Below are 23,655 nucleotides of genomic sequence, written 5' to 3'. Positions count from 1 at the left end.
GCGAGTTCAAACAAACCATCAGAAAATGACAACAATTAAACATTAATGACAGCATGACTGGATAAATCAACCAGTCTGTTCAGTAACGTGGAAAATATTTAAATGTAGTCATTTAATCTGTGCCAAGAGCAAACTGAAAAACACAAAACTGACGATTACTGTGGAAACATGTCAAAATACATATTTATGTAAATGTGAATGTTCTCATCTCTTTGTGTTCATGTTTTTATATTAATGTAGGGATAAAATAAAATTACTCGATCACATGGAGCCGACTCAATCCTGACCTTTGACCCTTCAGCGGCCGTCAGGCAGTAGGAACAGACGTGTGTATTTAAAACGCTTCAGGTCTGAGGAAGAGGAGGAGGAGGAAGAGCCGTCATGTTTAACCTGAAACTCAGTTTCTCATCTGCAGAGCCGTTTCCATGACGATTAATCTGTTTAGGTCAAATTGAAACTCGGCAGCAAACCTTCATCACATCTCCTCTCAGTGAAACAACAACTTTTTTTTAATCACTGAAGTGTTTATTAGTTTGTTTCTGTCACAACCGTCCGGCCAATCAGAGAGCAGCGCCGTTCAAAACGCCTCAGCTTCACCAAGTGTTGGAAAAACTAAAGAGCAGAACTCAGAAGAATCAGAACCAAAGAGATTCTGTGGCATCTCAGACACCAGAACCAGACAGACTCTGAAGAAGAACAGAAACAAGTTTATTATATTCTACCATTAAAACAAAAATCTGATCAATAAATCAGAAAAACTGTCATGTTTCTCGGCCCAAACTGATCCAGAACCAAGCCTGGTTCTGTTTGGAGACAGAAACGGGTCCAAACCGCCACAACAGAACCAAGGAACCGCTTTAGACTGAAGGACATTTTCTCATCTTAAAGCACAATGCTTCAAACGTTATGGCTGATGCTTTTATTTTGGAATGAATCTTTTCCTGCAGAAAACATAATCTGGAGTCACGTTTGTCCTCAGAGGTCAGAGGTCAGCAGCTTCACGTTGGTTACAAACATAAAAGGAAACAGAAAGCTCTCAAGTAGAGACGTAAAAAGACAGAGGGATCAGCCAATCACAGCGCAGCATGGCCACCGACATCAGAGCAGGATGATGACGTCGAAGCTGCAAACGTCTGAAGCGGCGATAAAGACGACGGGCTGGAACCGAATCGTCAGTCGGACTTCTTGTCGCTGCTCGCCTGCAGGCAGAGAGCAGGGCAAAGACACCGTTACATGGGAGGTCAGATTCTCTTAGATTTAAGGCAGTCTGACTGATTTAAGGTGGTCCTGGCGGGCCCTCGGTGTGCCGCTGACTGGAGGAACTCGCCTGCAGCTTGCTGTGCTCCTGCAGCAGCCGGTCGTACTCCACCGTCAGGTTCTCAGCCTGTTTCTTCATCGCCGTCACGTCGCTGTCTGATTTCTGAAGAGCTGCATCAGAACATCAGAGGTCAGGTTAAACCTTAAAGTTTCTTCAGCTCTCATGTGACCTCCTGACCTTTCTTGGTGTCCTGCAGCTGCTCCTTCAGGGTTTTCAGCTCCTCCTTCAGAACCTTGTTCTCCTCCTGGATTCCCGTTCCTTTCTTTCCGGCTTCTGGAAGTTCAATTCCAGCCTCACGCAGTTTCTGAGGAAAACATGGGAACACAAACGTTAACGTCCTGACTGACCCGAACGTTACGCATTCACTTGCTCTGATTTATCCAGAAAGTTCCTCTAAACTAGCATCAGCTGCTGATCTCAACTGCTCCTCTGACTTCCTGTTACCTCCTGGATTAAACAATAATCTGTTTAATCTGGCCTATCTCCGCCCATTCAAACCTGCGCTTTTGATTGGCTCGTTACGATGATGTCATCTGCTACCAAACAGACCGGACTGCACTAACTGGACTGAGTAGCTGAATGCATTTCAGGACTTCCAGCTGTGACCTTTGCCCTCCAGCTGACCTGAGCGACGCTGCAATCTGAACTCCATCCATCTAAGAAGCTCAAACGTTTCTGTGAGGAGAAGGAAGTCGTTTCCATCCACGCCACAATTCAAAACATTCAGAAATCAGCGTCGACGGAAACCCGGCAGCAGACGGTCGTCGTGTTGGCAGCAACACGTCGACCGTCTGCGGCATCGCTGGTGCCGATCCGGCTCAGACGACCCGTAGAACCAGAGAGGAGGAAGAGGCGGTCGTCACCTCCTGCAGCGCCTCGTTCTCCTCCATGAAGCTCTGCGCCGCGGCGCTGGCGCCCTCCGCCTGCTTCCTGAACGCCTCGTTGGACGCCATGAGGGTGGCCTGCTGCGACAGCAGCGTGGCGAGGCGTCGCAGCAGCCTGCAGCACAAACACACCAACAGTCAGTCAGCAGCATGAACTCTCCTGGGATCAGGGGGTTGAAACACATCCAGTCATCGCTGACATTTCCAGGCTCTGAGGGTCACACACACACACACACACACTGTGCTGAAGGCGATGATGTCAGAGTGAGTAAGAGGAAGGGAGCAGCAGGCAAGGACGCCGATGTTTGACTCGTCTGGAGGAGGCGGCGCTGTGTTCATGTTGGGAGTATGTAAATTTGTGGTCTCTACAATGCAACAGCTGCGTGGAGTCAGCAGGAGGCGGCCATGTTGTCATGTGACCCAGGAACACGTGCAGCTTGTAAATATCTGCCTGCTGATGCATTCAGGGGCCTTCAGGCAGCTGCAGCTATTTGTGGCAGGTTTCCGCCCCACAACGCAAAGATGCTGCGACGCCGCCGACCCGCTGCCATCATTTCCAGCAGCTCAGCTGGGTGTCCAAACAGAACGCTGGTTCTGACCCGACTCCCCACATGGTTCTGGTCTGACTGTAAAGGTCCAGCTGCTCCCAGTCTGGTGAAGATGATGTTCATCTGAAGATCTTTCAGCGTCAGAAACGTCCAATGAAACATTAAAACTGAATGTCGGCTACAGTGACTCCGCGGCCTTTCCCTCCAGTCTGGGACCAGCACTGGGAGCACTGGGACTACTTTCAGCGGCGGATGGATCGCTGTGAGGTTGGAAACTGATCCAAACAGCAGGGCCGCTTCCTCTCCATCCTCCAAGCCGGGAACCCTATCAGGTCGTTCCGACCAGAAGCGGAGCGGCAGAGAAAGGGCTTCCTCCGCTCCAAATATGGCCGCCGATGACATCACAGCCCCGAAATACTCCCAGCAGCTGCGCCTGTTCCAGCCACGCGTTTCCTCCTGACTCCCGGCGCAGGAGAACTTCCTCCCAGACTCGGGTTGCAGCAGCTGCAGGATCACATGCTGCAGCTGCTGCAACGCAGCAGGCGGGCCGCTGCCGCCCCCTACTGGTAGGACACATGAACCAAAAGCAGCAGGCGGGCCCAGGCTGATGGACAGTGTGTGTGTGTGTGTGTGTGTGTGTGTGTCTCACAGGCAGAGCAGCAGGGCGAAGCCGGCGATGTACTCGTTCCTCTGCGCTCTGAACAGTTTCATGTGGATGTGTTCGATGGCCGTCGGGTTGTTGGTCACGTCCACCTTGTCCGTCAGGCTGTACTTCCTCGCCTCGCGGAACGCGTCTGGACACACACACACACCACGTTACCACGGCAACAGACCAGCGACCAGCCGGGTCGGGAGCATTCAGGCCGATGTACCGATGAGGAGGAAGACGAGGATGGCGATGGCCACCATGAACCAGGTGTTCCCATAGAGAGCCACCGTCTGCACCAGCCGGGACTTGAAGATCCGACTCCACCTGAACGCACCAGGAGGAAAACTGGGTCAGAATTGGGTCAGAACCGGGATGAGTCCAGTTCCCGGTTCAGAAAGAAAGAGTAAAGATACCCAGCTCTGAGATTCTCAGGGTTTCAGCTTCAGACCAGGAGAAACGAACTCAGAGTAACTGAACTCTGAGTCCAGAGAACAGGAAGCCCCAACCAATGGCATGCAGATAACGCGATTCACCATGACAACAGCACAAAAGAAACCCGAAAGAGTCTGGTTCCAGCAACCAGCGTTGCTGATGTGCTCAATAGTACTGAAGTCACAATAAATGATCTTCAGTCTGGACTTGACGTCCTCCAGAACCAGAATTATTTTATTAGAGCCATTTTCTCTCTGGAAGCTTCTAGATCAGGGGGGTCCACAGTCGGTCCTGGAGGCCCGACATCCTGCATGTTTTAGTCTCTCCCTGGTTTAACACACCTGGATCCAATGACAGCTCCTTAGAGGCCTTAGGAGAACCTTGACCTGCTGAGATGGTTGTTGGTACCAGGGAGAGAATAAAACATGCAGGATGCCAGACCTCCAGGACCCACTTTGGGCTCCACTGTTCTAGATGCAGCAGCAGATCTAGGTGCAGCAGATCTAGGTGACTGACCTCTTGGGTGAGACGAAGGGAATGCAGAGCAGCAGGACGAGGAAGACCTCGGCGTAGAGGAAGGTGGCCACGGCCGTCCACTGGAGACTCATCTGGACTCCTGGACCGGAGAGAGACAGACCCATCAGAACCACATCAGTCCAGTTGGTTCAGAGCCATTCCTGATCTGATCCGATAATCTCTGAGCTTCCATGTGGAGTCGGACCAGAACCCGATCAGAACGGTTAGTCTGGTCCCGGTCATTCAGACCAAAACCTCCAGGTCAAAGGCCACCACCAGGTGGAGTGGCCTAGCCAAAGTCTGACCTACAAAACCTCTGAGTCTGAATTCAATCAACTCAGCAGGGCAAAGGGGGGGGGGTCAAAGGTCATTCTCAGTGACCCTAGATACCTTCTTAGTAGGTTCAGGGTGTAAATACTTTAACAGAACAAATCAAGGAGGCGCCTGGTGTGAATATTTCTTGTGGTTCTGGAGAATCGGTTCTCCAGGAATGTTCCGGGTCCAGTGGATCATTTCCCGGGAGGTGTGGCAGCCTGAAGGCTTCCTTCAGCTCCAGAACTCCGAGGTAACAAGAACCTGGACTGGTTCCCCGAAGAAGCTTTAAACTGGATCCGGCTCAGTCTATTTCCTGAAAATTAAAGTCAAACTGTCGAGTGATTCTTTAATCAACTGATTCCGTCTATTTGCTGGATCCGGCAACCTTGACAATACTGGACCTGGCCGTGGAACTCTGAGTAATATTACCTTCAGCCCTCCTTCAGCGTCCCCGACTCACCTTACAGCGCAGAACCGGGACCAGAACCGGAATCAGAGAGGGAACGAACGGACTGCTGGCTGCTCTATTAGCCGTTAGCTTAACCTGCTATGTCTAGTACTTCCTGGCACGTTTATGCCAGCTCACGCTGGGCGCTGATTGGACAAACCGAGAAAATGGGCGGGTCATAAACAAAAACATTGCAATTAGTTTTATTAGCTTGTTTTGAATTAACGTATTTAATTTAAAATATAATTGAATGTAGATTGAATTAAATTCTCTTTTCTCATTGAAACTGTGGTTTGGTTCTGGTCCAGTTTGGCGAACTGGGTCAGTACCGCTGGTTGTCAAACGGCCCATTAAGACCACGTGTTACCAGCAGCTTCCTGTTTGCTGCTTCCTTCAACCACCAGCAGAGGGAGACACTGACTACAGAAAGCATCGCCGCTTGACCAGAGATGAGCTTAACAACAGCGATGTCTCACTCGGACACATTTATCACAAATCAAAACCCCTCATTATACTGGTCCAGGGGTCTCAAACTCCAGGCCTCGAGGGCCGCAGTCAGTCCTGCAGTTTTTAGATGAGCCACAGGTACAAAACACTGGAATGAAATGGCTTCATTACCTCCTGCTTGTGTAGATCAGTTCTCCAGAGCCTTGCTAATGACCTAATTATTCTTTTCAGGTGTGGCGCAGCAGAGGCACATCTAAAAGTTGCAGGACTGCGGCCCTCGAGGACTGGAGTTTGGGACCCCTGCCGGTAGCAGCTCCGGTTTCAGTGTAATTATCAACACGGAAGCTGTTCTCCACACCATAATAGTCTTTCTATATTATGAATTGTTATACAGTCCTGACCCTTAAATTATAGCAATGTAATAATTCACTTAAGTCGTGCTTTTGAGAAACACGAAGTGATTTTTTCTTAACTTATCATACAAATCTGAATATGCCAAAATATGTACCCATCTTCAAAATACACATTGATGTGCATTTCTGTAATTTTTTCTTAGAGGGAGCTGGTCATGTGTCGTCTCTGCTCTGTGGTGAGATTGATCGTTTCTGAGATAACCAGCCAGTTCACACTGAGAAAAATATAAATGCAGAGACCTGGTAGATGATAATTCATACATTGTTTATGTAATCTGTTCGGGTTCTTGTCTAATACTTTACATGTGAATGCCTCGGTTCTAGAACCACCGTCAATGCATAATAAATATGAATATATTACAGTCTACATTTCATAGTATTTAAAAAAAACTTTCAACATTCTAAATTACGAGGTAAAGACTTTTTTTTACAAGACTGCACCAGCACTGTTAATAGCAGATTAATCTGTCTTATATTTGAAAGCCATGTCTAAACATTAAGCATTGATGATGTAATCTGTACTGGATTATCTCAGTCTCAAAACTGGATTTGTTTATATGAATTTGAGACAATCATTACTTCAGACTTTTTGAAAGATCTACTACAATATACATGTTTGTGGATTAATCAGTACAAGTTTTCTCTTGCATAGTGTCACCAGATGTTCTGTGTGACCCGGTGAAGGTGAAGCTCCCAGCCGCTTCCAGACCTGCAGGACTTTCTCCAGGTCTTGGTCTTGGTTCTGACTTCCAGAAGTTCTGGTTTGGACTTGTTAGGTTCACATGTCATCAACTTCTAGTCAGTGTCTCTTCTGAAATAAAATAGCTCTAATAGCTGAATCACTTCCTTAGTGCAGTCGGGTTCTCCAGAGTAACATCCTCATTACTTGACTCGGGTGTGTTGAAGAAGAGACACATCTAACAGCTGCAGGACAGCGGCCCTCCAGGCCTGGATCTGAGGATCTGATCCAGCTGGTAGTTTGCTTTTGTGAAGTCATCAGTTGCAACAAGCTGGAATTGCATAAAGATCATCTCTGTCCTACTCAAAGTCACTGGCATAGATTGGATAGAGCTGTGGCCTGATAAAGAAGGCTGGTTCTGTTCTGGGACGACTGTGGAATCTCTGGAGACAATGGTGCAAAGAAGGATTCTTCATAAAATCAAAGTTATGGACAACCTTGAGCATCCTCCCAACAGCCATCACCAGCTTCAAAAACTCTGAAGAATCTGAATGAGTTACAACATCGTTTCATTTCCCTTTGTCATTGATAAAGTATTTTTGAATTTGAAAGTATTATCACAACCTATTTTCAGTACTTTCTTCTAAATATTAGAGTGTGCACACCAGCTTTGTGATCCCAATCTAATAAGATGTCTGCATCTTATTAGACTGTGTGTACTATTATTATTATTAGTTCTATGCCTACATTAGCCAGGTTTAGTAAAAATGTACAATTGTTACCCTGAAAAGCATGAAAGCTGGTACAGTTGTAAAAACAAACCCTTTTTCGTAGTGTGTATGCAGCATGATCGTCCTGGTTGATGTAGCCATTTGTTTAAAGCAGTGGTTCTTAACCTCTTTTGAGGTACCGAACCCATCAGTTTCATATGCGCATTCACCGAACCCTTCTTTAGTGATAAATATTTATTTATTTTTTTCCAAATTCAAGACATACAGAACAGACCAAAAGTTTGGACACACCTTTTAATTCAATGAGTTTCCTTTATTTTCATGACTATTGACATTGTAGATTCACACTGAAGGCATCAAAACTATGAATAACATGTGGAAATATGCACTAAACAACAAAGTGTAAAACAACTGAAAATAGCCCTTATATTCTAGTTTCTTCACAGTAGCAACCTTTTGCTGTGATTACTGCTTTGCACACACTCTGCATTTTCTTGATGAGCTTCAAGCAGGTAGTCACCTGAAATGGTTTTCACTTCATAGGTCAACCTGCCCTGTCAGGTTAATAAGTGGGATTTATTGCCTTATAAATAGTTGTTGGAGCTATTTATTCTTTATTTCTTTATGCATTTGAATTTTGTTAGTTTATTTTTTACATTTCTAGTTTTTGTATTATTTGCAGGTTAATAATTGTCAATTCTATTTATCTTTTGTTTTTATTATTTGTTCTTATTTATTTGTTTTCTAAAGACAGGAAGTGAGGTGGATCAATCCACTTTCTATAAGTGTAGGGGCCTGGTAAAGGACCAGCAGGCATTTGGGTTTGGGGCCTATGGTTTTTACCAGAGCACCAGTGCAACAGGGCACCAGAGACAGAAGTAGATAGGAGTAACAAAGAAAAGTTTGAATGTTATAAGTGTTTTGCTGAAAAGGAAAATAAAAGCAACCAAGAAAATCAAGAAGTTTGGACATTAAACTTTTTGTGCCTGCGTGAAGAATCTGGACCCCAGTACCTCATAGTGGCGGATGGAACTTTTTATTGGATGTTTGGTTTGACAAACAATCGCCACTACAATAGTCATGAAAATAAAGAAAACCCATTGAATTAGAAGGTGTGTCCAAACTTTTGGTCTGTACTGTAGGTATATGTTTTTTTGCTGGTGCACAAAATGAGCCGTGCATGAACGTCATCTTTGCTCAAAGAACAAAACCATGAACTCACAGCAAGTTACAGTATTACTTTATTCTGGCCCCCAACAATATTTTGGCCCCATAAAAGAATTTCAGCCCCCAAAAATATTTTTTTACTATTTTACAAATTAAAAATAAATTTGGATTTTTTCAAAGAATTAAATTTTTTTTAATAACTTAATTTTTTTTTATTTTAAATTGAGTTTGTTTTTTGTCCTTTTGAATCCACAAAATACTTTTTTGGGGCCAGAATAAAGTGTTGCACAAATGACATACCTGCATATCAGTGAGACTCCTGCTGTTGTTTTTGGGAGACCAGTTCAGAGAGGCGTGGCTTCAGAGAGGCGTGGCTTCACCTTGGCAGGTGCATCTTCAGAGCAAAGTCTGTTCATTTTCTTCTTTTTTTGCTCGACATATTTAGTATGGATTAAAATATTAAGAAAGAAACCACGCGACGTACAACTACGACAGCCGCTGATACTGCGTGCACTAAATTCCCCGCAGCCCTGATTGGCCGAGCAATGTAACATGATCCTCTGCAGCCAGTGATGGCCAAGCGGGGCGGGTCATCACGACTTTACACAAGTGTGTGTTTACCTCCGCGGCAGAGGCTCCGCCGAACCCCTGAGACCGACTCATCGAACCCCTGGGGTTCGACCGAACCCAGGTTAAGAACCACTGAGTTAAAGCAATTAATGTTTAAAATACAGGAATTATATTTGAAGCAGTACATCAGTCCTTTATTAAAATGTTCAAAACAATCTGCATATAGGAAGACCTCAAGTTCAAAATCCCAAAAGTTCTGGAAATCCTTTAAAATGGACCTGGTCCATGGAGGACAAAGTCCGGGTGGATCAGGTTCTTAGTCCTTCTCACAATCTGAAGGATTTCATGTCTCACTGGTTCCTAAGGGACACAAATAAATATTTACTTTTAATCACTTGCTGTTAGTTGATTTTTATTATTATATTCAGGGATGTACCCACCAATCAAATCTTTTTATATTATATTTCCAGAGAGAGCGCGAGGCGTAGCATGTTTTGGCAGATAGCATGTTCAGCCTGGTAGGATAAATAAAATAAAAACATCACTTTGTGTTTCTGAAAAGCAAGACTTAAGTGAATTATTACACTGCTATGATAATTCATCAATTAAGGACTAGGGTTTTATAAGATAATATAAAAAGGCTATCTTGAATAAATTCAACTATATATAAAAAGACGCTAGCCTGACGCTATTAGCATGCAGAAGCGCTAGCATAGCTCGGTAGCACACCTTACTCACTTAGATCGCTAGCTTGTGATGATAGTTGCACAATTAAATCAATTAACATTAATAATAATAACGTGGAGATAAATAGCTAAATACATTAGATAGATATTTCACTTACCGCTCCTCTGTCCCAGGCTGAGGTCTAAACTGTCGGTGCTTCGTCATCGCTACAGCGCTGTTGGAATGGGTTAATGTGATTGGCTGAAACATAGTGGGGCTTCGTTCATATGATTGGGTGAAACAACTTCAGCTAGCTGATTGGCTGATGTTCATCCAATCAGATATACAATTTATTTTAAAAAAAGACATTTGTGGATTGAGATGTCAGGGGAGTTTCAAAATTCACACACAAATGCAGCGAAACTCACAGGCCAGAAACAGCGTGCAAATCAAGATATATTTGTGTTTGCATCAAAAATACAAGTGTGGATCTTGTTCTGTGCATTTGTGAATTTTTTGCATTTGTGAATCTTGGTCTGTGCATTTGTGAATTATGAGACAGTTTTAGCTCCATAGAGGTCGGCCCGTTGCTGTGATTTGTCACAGCGTCCGCCATATTGAACGTGGCCTATGTGACAGTAAGCTAACACAAGTAACTGGACCAAACTTCACAAAGTGCCGTTCTACTAAGTATTTTAAGTTAATAAATGTCATTGACACATTTTCTCACACACACTAATATATTTGGTAATCAAAGAAATGACTAAAGACAGAGTTTCTAACTTTTAATGTGATTATTTAATTATTTTGGGAGATTTCTGAATAAAGAGCACAATGTTTTAATTTGCTAGAAATGATTCTGATAGTTTTTTATATTGACATTGATGAACAGACACACTTTTACAGTGTTTTATTCAAGAACATATTTACATGATTTCATAATTTAATGTACATTCAACATTTCAAGAGAAGAAAAAAAAATTGTTTTTATATTTTATTGATAAATGACTTTTGATTTATCAGTTATTGTCAAACATTAAACTACATATTTTTCTTACTTTTTTCCAGAAAAAAAATTACATTATGTCAACTCTGCTATTGACAGCAAAGGGTGAAAAAAATTCTAAGAGTAAATCATATTTATTTAATTACATAAGCTGTGTTAATACACCAACACTTCAGATTGAGATATTTAAAAGTACACAAAAAGTGAAAGAATAAAACATTTATTTATTATACTGGGAACACTGGCCATAGGCAGGGCTTCAGTCTGCTGGTCACACTGGGAGAAGTCCAGTGAGTTCTGAGACGTCCTGCTACTCAGGCTAAAGCCCAGGATAAAGGAGAAATTATCCAAAAGTGTAATAGAAAATACATATATTTTTCCTTCACATTCAGAAAAAAGCCATTTTCATCATGTTGGGCTCTGACTCGTAGCATCTTTATAGCTAAATAGCGGCGTTGTGAAGCTGAGCTGTGAAACAGAAGAACAGCAGCTCCAGCGCTGATCCTGACTGACCTTTCCTCTCTAAATCCCCGGGTCTTTAATGCACTTCCTCTCTAACAGCGGTTTCTTACGGATCCCCCTAGGGGACATGGGGATTTTTTTTTCTTTTGCGTTCCCTCGCAATACTGTACTGGTCAGTTATGCAGCATAATTTAACACTGTAAGCCTTTCTTACGGTGGGCGCCGTACTTTCTGCTTTAATATAAGGTTATGTGAGGTTTTTCCATGAATGTTAGAATCTTTTTGTGAAATATCTGAAGTTTTATATCTTTCTTTAGGATAGAAAGGCACCACAAACCTACGATATAAACAGAAACTTTCCGTAAGTAGGAAAGAAATAAAAACACATCCTAATTTGGACTATTTCTGAGTTATTATCGCGGGTAATAAATCATCTGACAGTTTTGATTGTGTCTGTTGTTCTAGTCTGAATGGTTTAAAGAGCTGCTTTCAGTGCCGCTCCATCTTAGCCTTAACAGACATAAACATGCAGTAAAAAAATTGATTTTCAATCAGTGTTTTGCATCAAACAGTTAATAATAATAGACACATTTTCACTGAGGCTCTGTAAGAGCCATATGAATGAAATAAGTAATTATTGATATGACAGGAGCAGCGGATTTGACACTTAGGTAGGCCTGTCACGATAGCAAATTTTGCTGAGCGATTAATTGTCTCAAAAAATTATTGCGATAAACGATAATATTGTCTGAAGACCTTTTTACACTGATTTAATGGAAATGACGTAATAATGCATGTGATTTCCTGCCAAAGATAGATACACTTTATTTTCAAAAGAATATTAAACACTGGAGCTGATAAACAAAATAAACAAAACAACCAAAAACAAAATGGATTCTCAGTCTCCATTAACAAAAAATGTACTTGATAAAAACTAAACAACATAAAGCCAAAGTGGAAATAAATACTGCATTCAACCAAAAAGAGTGCAGATTATGAAGTCTGTATATTATGTTGCCCTTCAGTAATAATTAGATTTAAATAGAGAAGATGGGCACATCGATTACCTGATGCAATAGTTCACACTACATGATTTTTTGCTCCTATTTTTCCCCTTACAACAATCTTAGATCGTTGGTCTTTCTAAGATTGTGTGGTGTGTTACGGTAGATCATCGTTGCCGCTCCGATCTAAATCAGGGGTTTTCCCGACTGGGATCTTAACGCAGCCTGTTGAATGTGACAGGCAGCCAATCAGAAAGCGCGGATTCTCCTCCGCACTTTCTGAGGGGAAATTACGTCGGGGAATCCCAAACAGCTGACACGGCGCAACCCGAAGTCCAGCCGACGTGGAAACAACATTAATGTTTATTCAACATGCAAAGAATATAGAAATGACAAGAGGAGGAGTTGGAGCCAAATTGCTACCGCAGTTGATAAACCCGGTAACTTTTCAGCTGTTCTTCGTTAACGTGACGTAAATAGGTTCTAATGATTTTCATTCAGTCAGGACTTTACGCTGACACTAGCCACATGCATTGCAGGTAGATTGTAGTAAAGCATTGATTAATGCCTGGTTTTAAAATTAGTTCACTGAACTTGTAGCCATTATTTTGTGCCCATTGTTGGACACCACACGGCCGGACCGAACCCGATCGAACCGTTATACCTAGGATTTCTGTCGGCTAATGTGTGGTCTGTCAGGTTTTAAAAATGGGCCGACAATCGAATGACAGCTCTAAGATCGTGTGGTGTGCGCTGGGCTTTACACTAAGGAAATGAGGAAGGGAGGGTCAGTGGAGAGCACCGGAGTTGAGCCTTTTTTCATTCGGTGTCATCAACAGAAAGAGAAAAAGGTCGGGAGAGACGATAATGCCGATAATTGAAATGACGTCGATAGTTTTAATTTATCGTACGATTAATCGATTTATCGTTTATCGCGACAGGCCTACACTTAGGTGTGTCGACGTGGGAGTGACGTCACCAGGTATGAATGGGAAGGATACTGGCTTTGTGTGTATGAGGAAGCGGTGAGCGGGACGGTCAGTCCTTGCAAAGTTTGGAGCCTGATCATCAAAATGGAATAAATCGATAATTGTGACAGAATAAAGAAAAGGTTTGGAGTTGATTGATACACGGACAGATGAGATTCCCCGAGTTAATCCAGTGCGGCCCTTTACCATCATTAGTTTGTTGTGTTTTTAATAATAAAAACTTGTTAATAATAAAAACTGTTTGGTGCAAAACACAGGGTTAGGGTTAGGGTTAGGGTACCCTAACCCTAACCCTAACAGCTGTAAACTAGTGAAATTCGTAATTCATACAGGGGAAGGCTAATTTTAGCATGTAGCATAGCTAATTATTATCCCGCAGGGCACCATTAGATAAAAATAGAAAAGTAGATAACATGTATAATTGAGAAATGTATTTTATGCTCAAACTGTTTTTTATTTTCATTATACAGATCCACGTATCTATTTATAAATATTTCTGTTCCCTTTGCTCATACAAGCTACAGAACCATTTAGCACAAACTGCTATGGTTCAACATAACGGTATGTATAACTACACTTGAAAAATATAAAATATTTTTTACATACCAGTTTTCTAGTGTTTCTCTTTTATTTTTAAAGGTTAATCTTTTTTAAATATGTTTTGTACACCAATGTTAAATTTCTGGAAAGTCTAATATATTTTATAAACTAACAGCAGCCATTATAGTTGGGTGTAGTACCCAGATGTGATACTTTAATGATGAGTAGCACAACTTCAATATAGTTTTAGTAAGTAACTGCAATAAACTACACAAGTAAGAGTAACAAAGTATTTGGTGAAATGGCTATTATTAGCTACTGTTTTACTGATCATAATGTGTAATGTGATTTTTTATTTTGTTTTTTTCAGATGCCTCTGAATGTTCTTGAAGCTGTTCTCCAGGAGGTGATACCAGCACAGGGAGACTCAGCTTACCTCACCTTGGCTTTGACCTGCAAGACCTTTCAAGCCGTTGTGTCTGAGCCAGTTTTCAGGAAGAAGACTCACTTTGCTTGGCTGGATGGTAAGGACCTTTGACTTTTTTCACCTAAAACATGTGAAATTAGATTTCAACTACATGAAATCGATTTTTCATTAACAGGTGAGATCAACTGGGGCAAATTTTCAAAAACATTCAAGGCAGAAAACCGGATTCCTTTTGCGGTTGTAACGTGTTTTTCCTGCAACCGGTAATATAAAGACTGTGGGCTTCACCGGCGATGGAAGACGAGGAGAGTACCCTGGTTACTACTGTGATGGCCGACCTGGACACTGCACTGACTGTCAATACTGAATGCAAGGAGAATATTAGTTGCTTTCCTCAGTCTTTCACACATTTCAGTTGTCACACATTGTTAGTTTTTTTTGTGACATGCCATTTTAAATCATTTCTGCTAAATAATATTTGCTTTTTGACTTGTGCAGTCATCCTTTTTAATAATGTGTTCTTTCAATATTATTTACATTTTTGAATGTTCCTTTGTTGTAGCTCAGTTGATTTACATTATTTAGTTTTCACAGAAATGGTGCCGTTTCCACACAAAGTTACATTGTGGCTGTAATTTGTTGGAGAGAGTAGAACCAATAAAGTAGTTGTAAATATATTGTAACAGCGTTGTTTAACAATAGGATAACCTTGTTTTAAAAATTTTAAATGCAAGCAAAGCTAATAACTTGCAATATTTTATATGTGTAAATACAATGTTTCCTATACTTTTTGAACAATGACTGGAATCAATACAAATTTTTTTTACAAACCTGACATACAGCTAAGTTGTTTATGTTTTAACAGTCAGAATCAACTGTTGGGGTTTTTTGTAATAAAGCAAGCACATACAGAAACATATTGTTCGGTTACAAACAAGATTAAACGAGCAGAGCGAAGGTGTAGTCGGGGTGGAGGTGATGGAAGCTCAGATGAGGAGCAGTTGCACACATCAAGCTGGACTTTATGAAGGGTGGAGGAGATGAGCCCGGCGCCGTTAGGCTGGGATGGAGACACATGATCAGGTGATTGGCTGAGCAGCTGAGATGAAGACAGTTATAGTTAGAATTTACACATTGGTTTAATTTATGTAACCAGTGACTTTATTCAAAAAGGTTTTCATATAGAAAAAAGATCATTCTCTCTGGCAGTTACCAGCGCAGTGTCTACTGCCGGGGTCCGAGCCCCAAAGATTATTTCTTGTCAAATAAACTTTCTAAAACCTACTTTCTCTCTGTGTGAGTCTTTCCAGGTTGAAGCTACATTTAAAATTTTAATTAATCTCTTTGGGTTTTGCAACAATTGGATATTTAAGGTCTTTATTTTATGAATCGATTGCAATTGGTAGAATTGAATTTCTAAATGGAATAGTGGGACACCAATCAGTTTACTGGTTGAACTGGAGTCCATCCATCCATCCATCCATCCATCTTCTTCCGCTTATCCGAGGTCGGGTCGCGGGGGTAGCAGCTTCAGAAGGGAGGCCCAGACTTCCCTCTCCCCAGCCACTTCTTCTAGCTCCTCCGGGGGAATCCCGAGGCGTTCCCAGGCCAGCCGAGAGACATAGTCCCTCCAGCGTGTCCTGGGTCTTCCCCGGGGCCTCCTCCCGGTGGGACGTGCCCGGAACACCTCACCAGGGAGGCGTCTAGGAGGCATCCTGACCAGATGCCCGAGCCACCTCAACTGGCTCCTCTCGATGTGAAGGAGCAGCGGCTCTACTCTGAGTCCCTCCCGGATGACTGAGCTTCTCACCCTATCTCTAAGGGAGAGCCCAGCCACCCTACGGAGAAAACCCATTTCGGCCGCTTGTATCCGCGATCTCGTTCTTTCGGTCATGACCCAAAGCTCATGACCATAGATGAGGGTGGGAACGTAGATCGACCGGTAAATCGAGAGCTTCGCTTTTTGGCTCAGCTCTCTCTTCACCACGACGGACCGGTACAGCGCCCGCTTGACAGCAGACGCTGCGCCAATCCGCCTGTCGATCTCCCGCTCCCTTCTTCCCCCATTCGTGAACAAGATCCCGAGATACTTAAACTCCTCCACTTGGGGCAGGACACCCCCCCTGACCCGGAGAAGGCACTCTACCCTTTTCCGGCTCAAGACCATGGCCTCGGATTTGGAGGCACTGATCCTCATCCCGGCCGCGTCACACTCGGCTGCGAACCGCTCCAGCGAGAGCTGCAGATCACGATCTGATGAAGCCAAAAGGACCACATCGTCTGCAAAAAGCAGAGATGAGATCCTAAGGCCACCAAATCGGATCCCCTCAACACCTTGGCTGCGCCTAGAAATTCTGTCCATGAAAGTGATGAACAGAATCGGTGACAAAGGGCAGCCCTGGCGGAGTCCAACTCTCACCGGAAACGAGCCCGACTTACTGCCGGCAATGCGGACCAGACTCTGACACCGGTCATACAGGGACCTGACAGCCCGTATCAAAGGGCCCGGTACCCCATACTCCCGGAGAACCCCCCACAGGGCTCCCCGAGGGACACGGTCGAACGCCTTCTCCAGGTCCACAAAACACATGTAGACTGGTTGGGCGAACTCCCATGCACCCTCCAGGACCCTGCCGAGGGTGTAGAGCTGGTCCAGCGTTCCACGACCAGGACGAAAACCACACTGCTCTTCCTGAATCCGAGGTTCGACTATCCGACGGACCCTCCTCTCCAGGACCCCTGAATAGACCTTGCCAGGGAGGCTTAAGAGTGTGACCCCTCTATAATTGGAGCACACCCTCCGGTCCCCCTTTTTGAACAGGGGGACCACCACCCCAGTCTGCCAATCCAGGGGAACTGCCCCCGATGTCCATGCGACATTGCAGAGTCGCGTCAACCAACACAACCCTACAACATCCAGAGCCTTAAGAAACTCCGGGCGGATCTCATCCACCCCCGGGGCCCTGCCACCGAGGAGCTTTTTAACCACCTCGGCGACCTCGTCCCCAGAGATTGGAGAGCCTAACCCAGAGTCCCCAGGCTCCGCTTCCTCAGTGGAAGGCATGTTGGTGGGATTGAGGAGGTCTTCGAAGTACTCTGCCCACCGGCCCACAACGTCCCGAGTAGAGGTCAGCAGCACACCATCCCCACTATAAACAGTGTTGGTGCTGCACCGCTTCCCCCCCCTGAGACGCCGGATGGTGGACCAGAATCGCCTCGAAGCCGTACGGAAGTCTTTCTCCATGGCCTCTCCAAACTCCTCCCACGCCCGGGTTTTTGCCTCAGCAACCGCCCGAGCCGCATGCCGCTTCGCCCGCCGGTACCCATCAGCTGCTTCCGGAGTCCCACAGGCCAAAAAGGCCCGATAGGACTCCTTCTTCAGCCTGACGGCATCCCTCACCGAAGGTGTCCACCAGCGGGTTCGAGGGTTGCCGCCGCGACAGGCACCGACAACCTTGCGGCCACAGCTCCGATCGGCCGCCTCGACAATGGAGGCATGGAACACGGTCCACTCAGACTCCATGTCCCCCACCTCCCCCGGGACGTGTTCGAAGTTTTGCCGGAGATGGGAGTTAAAGCTCCGTCTCACAGGGGATTCCGCCAGACGTTCCCAGCAGACCCTCACAACACGTTTGGGCCTGCCAGGTCTGACCGGCTTTCGCCCCCACCACCGGAGCCAACTCACCACCAGGTAGTGGTCAGTGGACAGCTCCGCACCTCTCTTCACCCGAGTGTCCAAGACATACGGCCGCAGATCCGATGAAACGATGACAAAGTCGATCATCGAACTGCGGCCTAGGGTGTCCTGGTGCCAAGTGCACATATGGACACCCTTATGCTTGAACATGGTGTTCGTTATGGACAATCCATGGCGAGCACAGAAGTCCAGCAACAGAACACCGCTCGAGTTCAGGTCGGGCGGGCCGTTCCTCCCAACCACGCCCCTCCAGGTCTCACTGTCATTGCCCACGTGAGCGTTGAAGTCCCCCAGCAGAACAAGGGAGTCCCCAGGAGGAGCACTCTCCAGTACCCCCTCTAAGGACTCCAAAAAGGGTGGGTAATCTGAACTGTCGTTCGGCCCGTAAGCACAAACGACAGTCAGAACCCGTCCCCCCACCCGTAGGCGGAGGGATGCTACCCTCTCGTTCACCGGGGTAAACCCCAACGTACAGGCGCCGAGATGGGGAGCAACAAGTATGCCCACTCCTGCCCGACGCCTCTCACCTTGGGCAACTCCAGAGTGGAAGTATGTCCAGCCCCTCTCAAGGAGACTGGTTCCAGAACCAGAGCCGTGCGTCGAGGTGAGACCGACTATTTCTAGCCGGAACCTCTCGACCTCACGCACTAGCTCCGGCTCCTTCCCCACCAGAGAGGTGACATTCCACGTCCCAAGAGCCAGTTTCTGCAACCGAGGATCGGACCGCCAGGGTCCCCTCCCTCTGCTGCCACCCATCCCACACTGCACCCGACCCCTTTGGCCCCTCCCACGGGTGGTGGGCCCATGGGAGGGGGGGCCCATGTTTCCTCTTCGGGCTGAGCCCGGCCGGGCTCCATGGGTAAAAGCCCGGCCACCAGACGCTCGCCATCGTGCCCCCCCTCCAGGCCTGGCTCCAGAGTGGGGCCCCGGTGACCCGCGTCCGGGCGAGGGAACACCAAGTCCAAAGTTTTCCTTCATCATTGGGGTCCTTCATCAACTGGAGTCCTTATAGCAAAAGTTTCCAATGAGACATTATGGTAAACAATGATAATAGCTGAGCCAGGTCACCTGCTACCAAAAATATTCTAGTTTTCTGAATGGCACTTGTTAGAAGTTCAGAAGTCCTTTGGTTTGTTTGTAAATTATATTCACAATGTGAATAATAAGAAAAATATTTGGCAAATAAACAACAAAAGTGCGCTGTGAATGGACGTACTAAGTTGGCCAAAATTGTTGACTAAATGTTTTACAGACCAAACCTCTTTTCCATCTAGTTCTTATTTAATAAGCCAGAGGCTATTATATTTTAGATTTTAACTTATTTATTTTAAGAGTACCATTCACAACATCAAAATATATTATTTGAACTTCATTTGTTTATATCTGTTTTCTTAATCTGCGATGGACTGGCGATCTGTCCAGGGTCAGCAGCCCTCATGACCCACTATAGGGATAATTCATGATAATTATTGGATGGATAAATGTGCTCTTAATGTAATGTACATTTGTCTCCAAAATATTGATTTGATTCATGTTTTATTACTTTTGTTTGAGATAGATTGGGTGTAAGGATAGATAAATACATCTCCATAATGTTTCCTTATTGTTGCTTATTCTAGATTGTTTGTTACTAATATAATTTTAAATAAAGATTTAATAAAGATTTGGAAATAAAAAAGTGACTTACCACGTGACAGACATACCACGTGACATATCACGTTTTGTAGCCATTTCTTTACTATTTAATTTGTATTTTTAATGTTGAAAGTGTTCTTGGGTGTTTTAAAAGGCGTTGTCAAATAAAATACGTTATTATTAGTATAATTATTATAACACGATCGGTACAGGAAATAGTGTCACTAGCGCCCCCTTCATTTCCGGAATGAAATAGTCCCATTTCTGTCAGGATCTGTGTTTTCTGTGTTCATTTAGAGTTTTTTGTGTCCTTAAGTCTCTTCGTTGTCCTGTCCTCCCCTTGATTGTTCCCAGGTGTGTCTCGTCTCTGTGATTACCCTCCTGTGTATTTAACTCCACCTGTGTTCCTTGTTCCTCGTCGGGTCCTCGTCAATGTTAGCTTCTGTGTTGTCAGTGTTTCCTCGTGCCTGCTGTTTGTTGTTTGGACAAGTTATTTTCATTAAATCCTCATATTTTTCATCATTCCTGGGTCCGCTGCCTCTGCCTCACCACCTCACCCGCACCACTTCATGACAGAAGGACCCGACCAGACCGAACGGTGAGGCTGCTCATGATGGACCCAGCTGCATTCAGGAGGTTCCCTCCAAAAGAGCAGAGCGGAAGGAGGCGGAGATCCGGCAGGGAGGAGAGGGAGCTAGCGGAAGCCCTCGCCGACCTGCAGCGGGAGCTTTTCCGGGGGACAAGACTGGTGTTGGCACCCCCCGGATACGGCCCCCGTCGATACCTCCGTCCGGGAAGCCAGCGACCTGAGCCGCCGGTGGAGCCGGCCCCTCGTCGCTTTCCGGAGCCGCCACCTCCGCTGCCCGCTCGGAGACAGCGACGTGAGCCGCCGGCAGACCCGGTCCCTCGTCGCTTTCCGGAGCCGCCACCTCCGCTGCCCGCTCGGAGACAACGACGTGAGCCGCCGGTGCACCCGGCCCCTCGTCGCTTTCCGGACCCGCAGCCGTTTCCCAGGCTTCGCTCCGGCTCACCTCCGCAGCCGTTTCCAAGGCTTCGCTGCGGCTCGCCCCCGCGGCCGGTTCCAAGGCTTCGCTGCGGCTCGCCCCCGCGGCCGGTTCCAAGGCTTCGCTGCGGCTCGCCTCCGCGGCCGGTTCCAAGGCTTCGCTGCGGCTCGCCTCCGCGGCCGGTTCCAAGGCTTCGCTGCGGCTCGCCCCCGCGGCCGGTTCCAAGGCTTCGCTGCGGCTCGCCCCCGCGGCCGGTTCCAAGGCTTCGCTGCGGCTCGCCCCCGCGGCCGGTTCCAAGGCTTCGCTGCGGCTCGCCTCCGCGGCCGGTTCCAAGGCTTCGCTGCGGCTCGCCTCCGCGGCCGGTTCCAAGGCTTCGCTGCGGCTCGCCTCCGCGGCCGGTTCCAAGGCTTCGCTGCGGCTCGCCTCCGCGGCCGGTTCCAAGGCTTCGCTCCGGCGCACCCGAGGCCGAGTCAGCCGGCGTTCCAGCCGGCGCACCCGAGGCCGAATCAGCCGGCGTTCCAGCCGGCGCACCCGAGGCCGAATCAGCCGGCGTTCCAGCCGGCGCACCCGAGGCCGAATCAGCCGGCGTTCCAGCCGGCGTTCCTTCCGAGACTCCCAGTATTCCTTCCGAGACTCCCAGTGTTCCTTCCGAGACCCAGACCCCCAGCGCTCCGACTCAGACTCCCTGTGTTCCTCCAGAGACTCCCTGTGTTCCTACCGAGACCCAGACCCTCTACGTTCCTTCCGAGACCCCGACTCCCGAGACCCTCTACGTTCCCTCCGAGACCCCGACTCCCGAGACCCTCTGCGTTCCTCCTGAGACCCTGACCTCCTGCGTTCCTCCTGAGACCCTGACCTCCTGCGTTCCTCCTGAGACCCTGACCTCCTGCGTTCCTCCTGAGACCCTGACCTCCCGCGTTCCTCCAGAGACCCTGACCTTCTGCGTTCCTCCAGAGACCCTGACCTTCTGCGTTCCTCCAGAGACCCCCAGTGTTCCTCCAGAGACTCTGACCCCCAGCGTTCCTCCAGAGACCGAGACCCCCAGTGTTCCGACCGAGACCCAGTCCCTATCCGTTCTGACCGAGACCCCCAGTGTTCCACCCGAGACCGAGACCCCCAGTGTTCCACCCGAGACCGAGACCCCCAGTGTTCCACCTGAGACCGAGACCCCCTGTGCTCCGACCGAGACCCTGCCTCGGGGGGCTCGTCGTCGCCGTCTGTGGGCGGCCCCCGGGACTCATCATCGCCGCCTCCAGCGCCGCGGACGGCCGCCGGACCGTCTCCGTGGTTCCCGCCTCCAGCGCCGCGGACGGCCGCCGGACCGCCTCCGTGGTTCCCGCCTCCAGCGCCGCGGACGGCCGCCGGACCGCCTCCGTGGTTCCCGCCTCCAGCGCCGCGGACGGCCGCCGGACCGCCTCCGTGGTTCCCGCCTCCAGCGCCGCGGACGGCCGCCGGACCGCCTCCGTGGTTCCCGCCTCCAGCGCCGCGGACGGCCGCCGGACCGCCTCCGTGGTTCCCGCCGCCGCGGACGACCGCCGGACCGCCTCCGTGGTTCCCGCCGCCGCGGACGACCGCCGGACCACCTCCGTGGTTCCTGCCTCCTTTGCCTCCGCCCACCCTGTGGGTAGTTTTTTGTTTGTTTTTGGACTCTTGGCCCTTCTTGTGTTTCCGCCCACGATGGTGGGTTGTTTTTTGTTTTTCTGGACTCTGGCCCCCCGTCCAGCGCCCCTCCGCCCACCCTTGTTGTGTTTTTGTTTTTTCTGGACTCTGGCCCCCCATCCGGCGCCCCTCCGCCCACCCTTGTTGTGTTTTTTTTTTTGGGCGTCTGGTAGCCGCCCTTGAGGGGGGGGGTACTGTCAGGATCTGTGTTTTCTGTGTTCATTTAGAGTTTTTTGTGTCCTTAAGTCTCTTCGTTGTCCTGTCCTCCCCTTGATTGTTCCCAGGTGTGTCTCGTCTCTGTGATTACCCTCCCGTGTATTTAACTCCACCTGTGTTCCTTGTTCCTCGTCGGGTCCTCGTCTATGTTTCGTCTATGTTAGCTTCAGTGTCGTCAGTGTTTCCCTGTGCCTGCTGTCCGTTGTTTTGACTGGTTTCCATCATTAAATCCGCAAATTCATCATACCTGGGTCCGCTGCGTCTGCCTCACCACCAACCCGCACCACACTTCATGACAGTAGGACCCGACCAGGACGAACGGTGAGGCACGCTATTTTTTAGTTTTATATCATGGACCCAGAAGATATAAAGGAGCTGACGGAAACGATCAGCGAGTATAAGGAGGCGATGGCCAAGCCGTACGCTGCCATCCGACGGCTCGGTTTCGCCATCCGCTTGGGGCTCCTGTTGGACTACTGGGTTCCTCGCTTTCCGCACCCGGGGTTGGTGGAGTTGCAGAGGGAGGCAGAGTGGGAGCGTATGGCGGCTCTAGCCGTCATGGCTGGCGAACCTCTGCCTCCCAAGCCGCACAGTCTCTCCGCCAGCCCGGATCCAGCTCCACCTCCGGGACCAGCACCCCCAACCGGTGCGGCCGGCGCACCCGGGGCCGTTTCAGCCGGCGTTCCAGCCGGCGCACCCGGGGCCGTTTCAGCCGGCGTTCCAGCCGGCGCACCGCAGGCCGAATCAGCCGGCGTTCCAGCCGGCGCACCGCAGGCCGAATCAGCCGGCGTTCCAGCCGGCGCACCGCAGGCCGAATCAGCCGGCGTTCCAGCCGGCGCACCCCAGGCCGAATCAGCCGGTGTTCCAGCCGGCGCACCCCAGGCCGCCCGGAGACAGCGACGTGAGCCGCCGGTGGACCCGGCCCCTCGTCGCCTTCCGGAGCTGTCACCTCCGCTGCCGGTTCCCAGGCTTCGCTGCGGCTCGCCCCCGCAGCCGGTTCCCAGGCTTCGCTGCGGCTCGCCCCCGCAGCCGGTTCCCAGGCTTCGCTGCGGCTCGCCCCCGCAGCCGGTTCCCAGGCTTCGCTGCGGCTCGCCCCCGCAGCCGGCCCCGAGGCTCCGCTCCGGCTCACCTCCAGCCGGCGCACCCGAGGCCGAATCAGCCGGCGTTCCAGCCGGCGCACCCGAGGCCGAATCAGCCGGCGTTCCAGCCGGCGCACCCGAGGCCGAATCAGCC

General features: G+C 48.2%; 1 protein-coding gene across 1 annotated transcript; it reads right to left on the bottom strand.

Moving 5' to 3' along the window:
* Window positions 1-687: 687 nt before the first annotated feature.
* Window positions 688-5,266, bottom strand: bcap31 (B cell receptor associated protein 31). The gene is made up of 8 exons (XM_032561467.1): window positions 5,123-5,266; window positions 4,348-4,447; window positions 3,623-3,723; window positions 3,400-3,544; window positions 2,182-2,317; window positions 1,496-1,622; window positions 1,328-1,428; window positions 688-1,199 (listed from the first exon to the last, which is right to left on the bottom strand). Exons 2-8 carry the CDS (start codon window positions 4,437-4,439, stop codon window positions 1,173-1,175), a joined length of 729 nt encoding a protein of 242 aa, XP_032417358.1. The 5' UTR covers window positions 4,440-4,447; window positions 5,123-5,266; the 3' UTR covers window positions 688-1,172.
* Between the last annotated feature and the right edge of the window lie 18,389 nt (window positions 5,267-23,655).

The sequence above is a fragment of the Xiphophorus hellerii genome, chromosome 1 (genome assembly GCF_003331165.1).
Source record: "Xiphophorus hellerii strain 12219 chromosome 1, Xiphophorus_hellerii-4.1, whole genome shotgun sequence".
Classification (NCBI taxonomy): Eukaryota; Metazoa; Chordata; class Actinopteri; order Cyprinodontiformes; family Poeciliidae; genus Xiphophorus; species Xiphophorus hellerii.
This window is presented reverse-complemented; position numbering and strand designations above follow the sequence as displayed.

Bases quoted from the DNA above. Each gene is read 5' to 3' on its own strand.
- bcap31 (XM_032561467.1), bottom strand. From the start codon at position 4,439: ATGAGTCTCCAGTGGACGGCCGTGGCCACCTTCCTCTACGCCGAGGTC. The intron at 3,724-4,347 runs GTCAGTCACCTA...TGGTGCGTTCAG, and splicing joins CCCTTCGTCTCACCCAAGAG to GTGGAGTCGGATCTTCAAGT. The intron at 1,429-1,495 runs GTCAGGAGGTCA...GTTCTGATGCAG, and splicing joins GCTGCAGGACACCAAGAAAG to CTCTTCAGAAATCAGACAGC.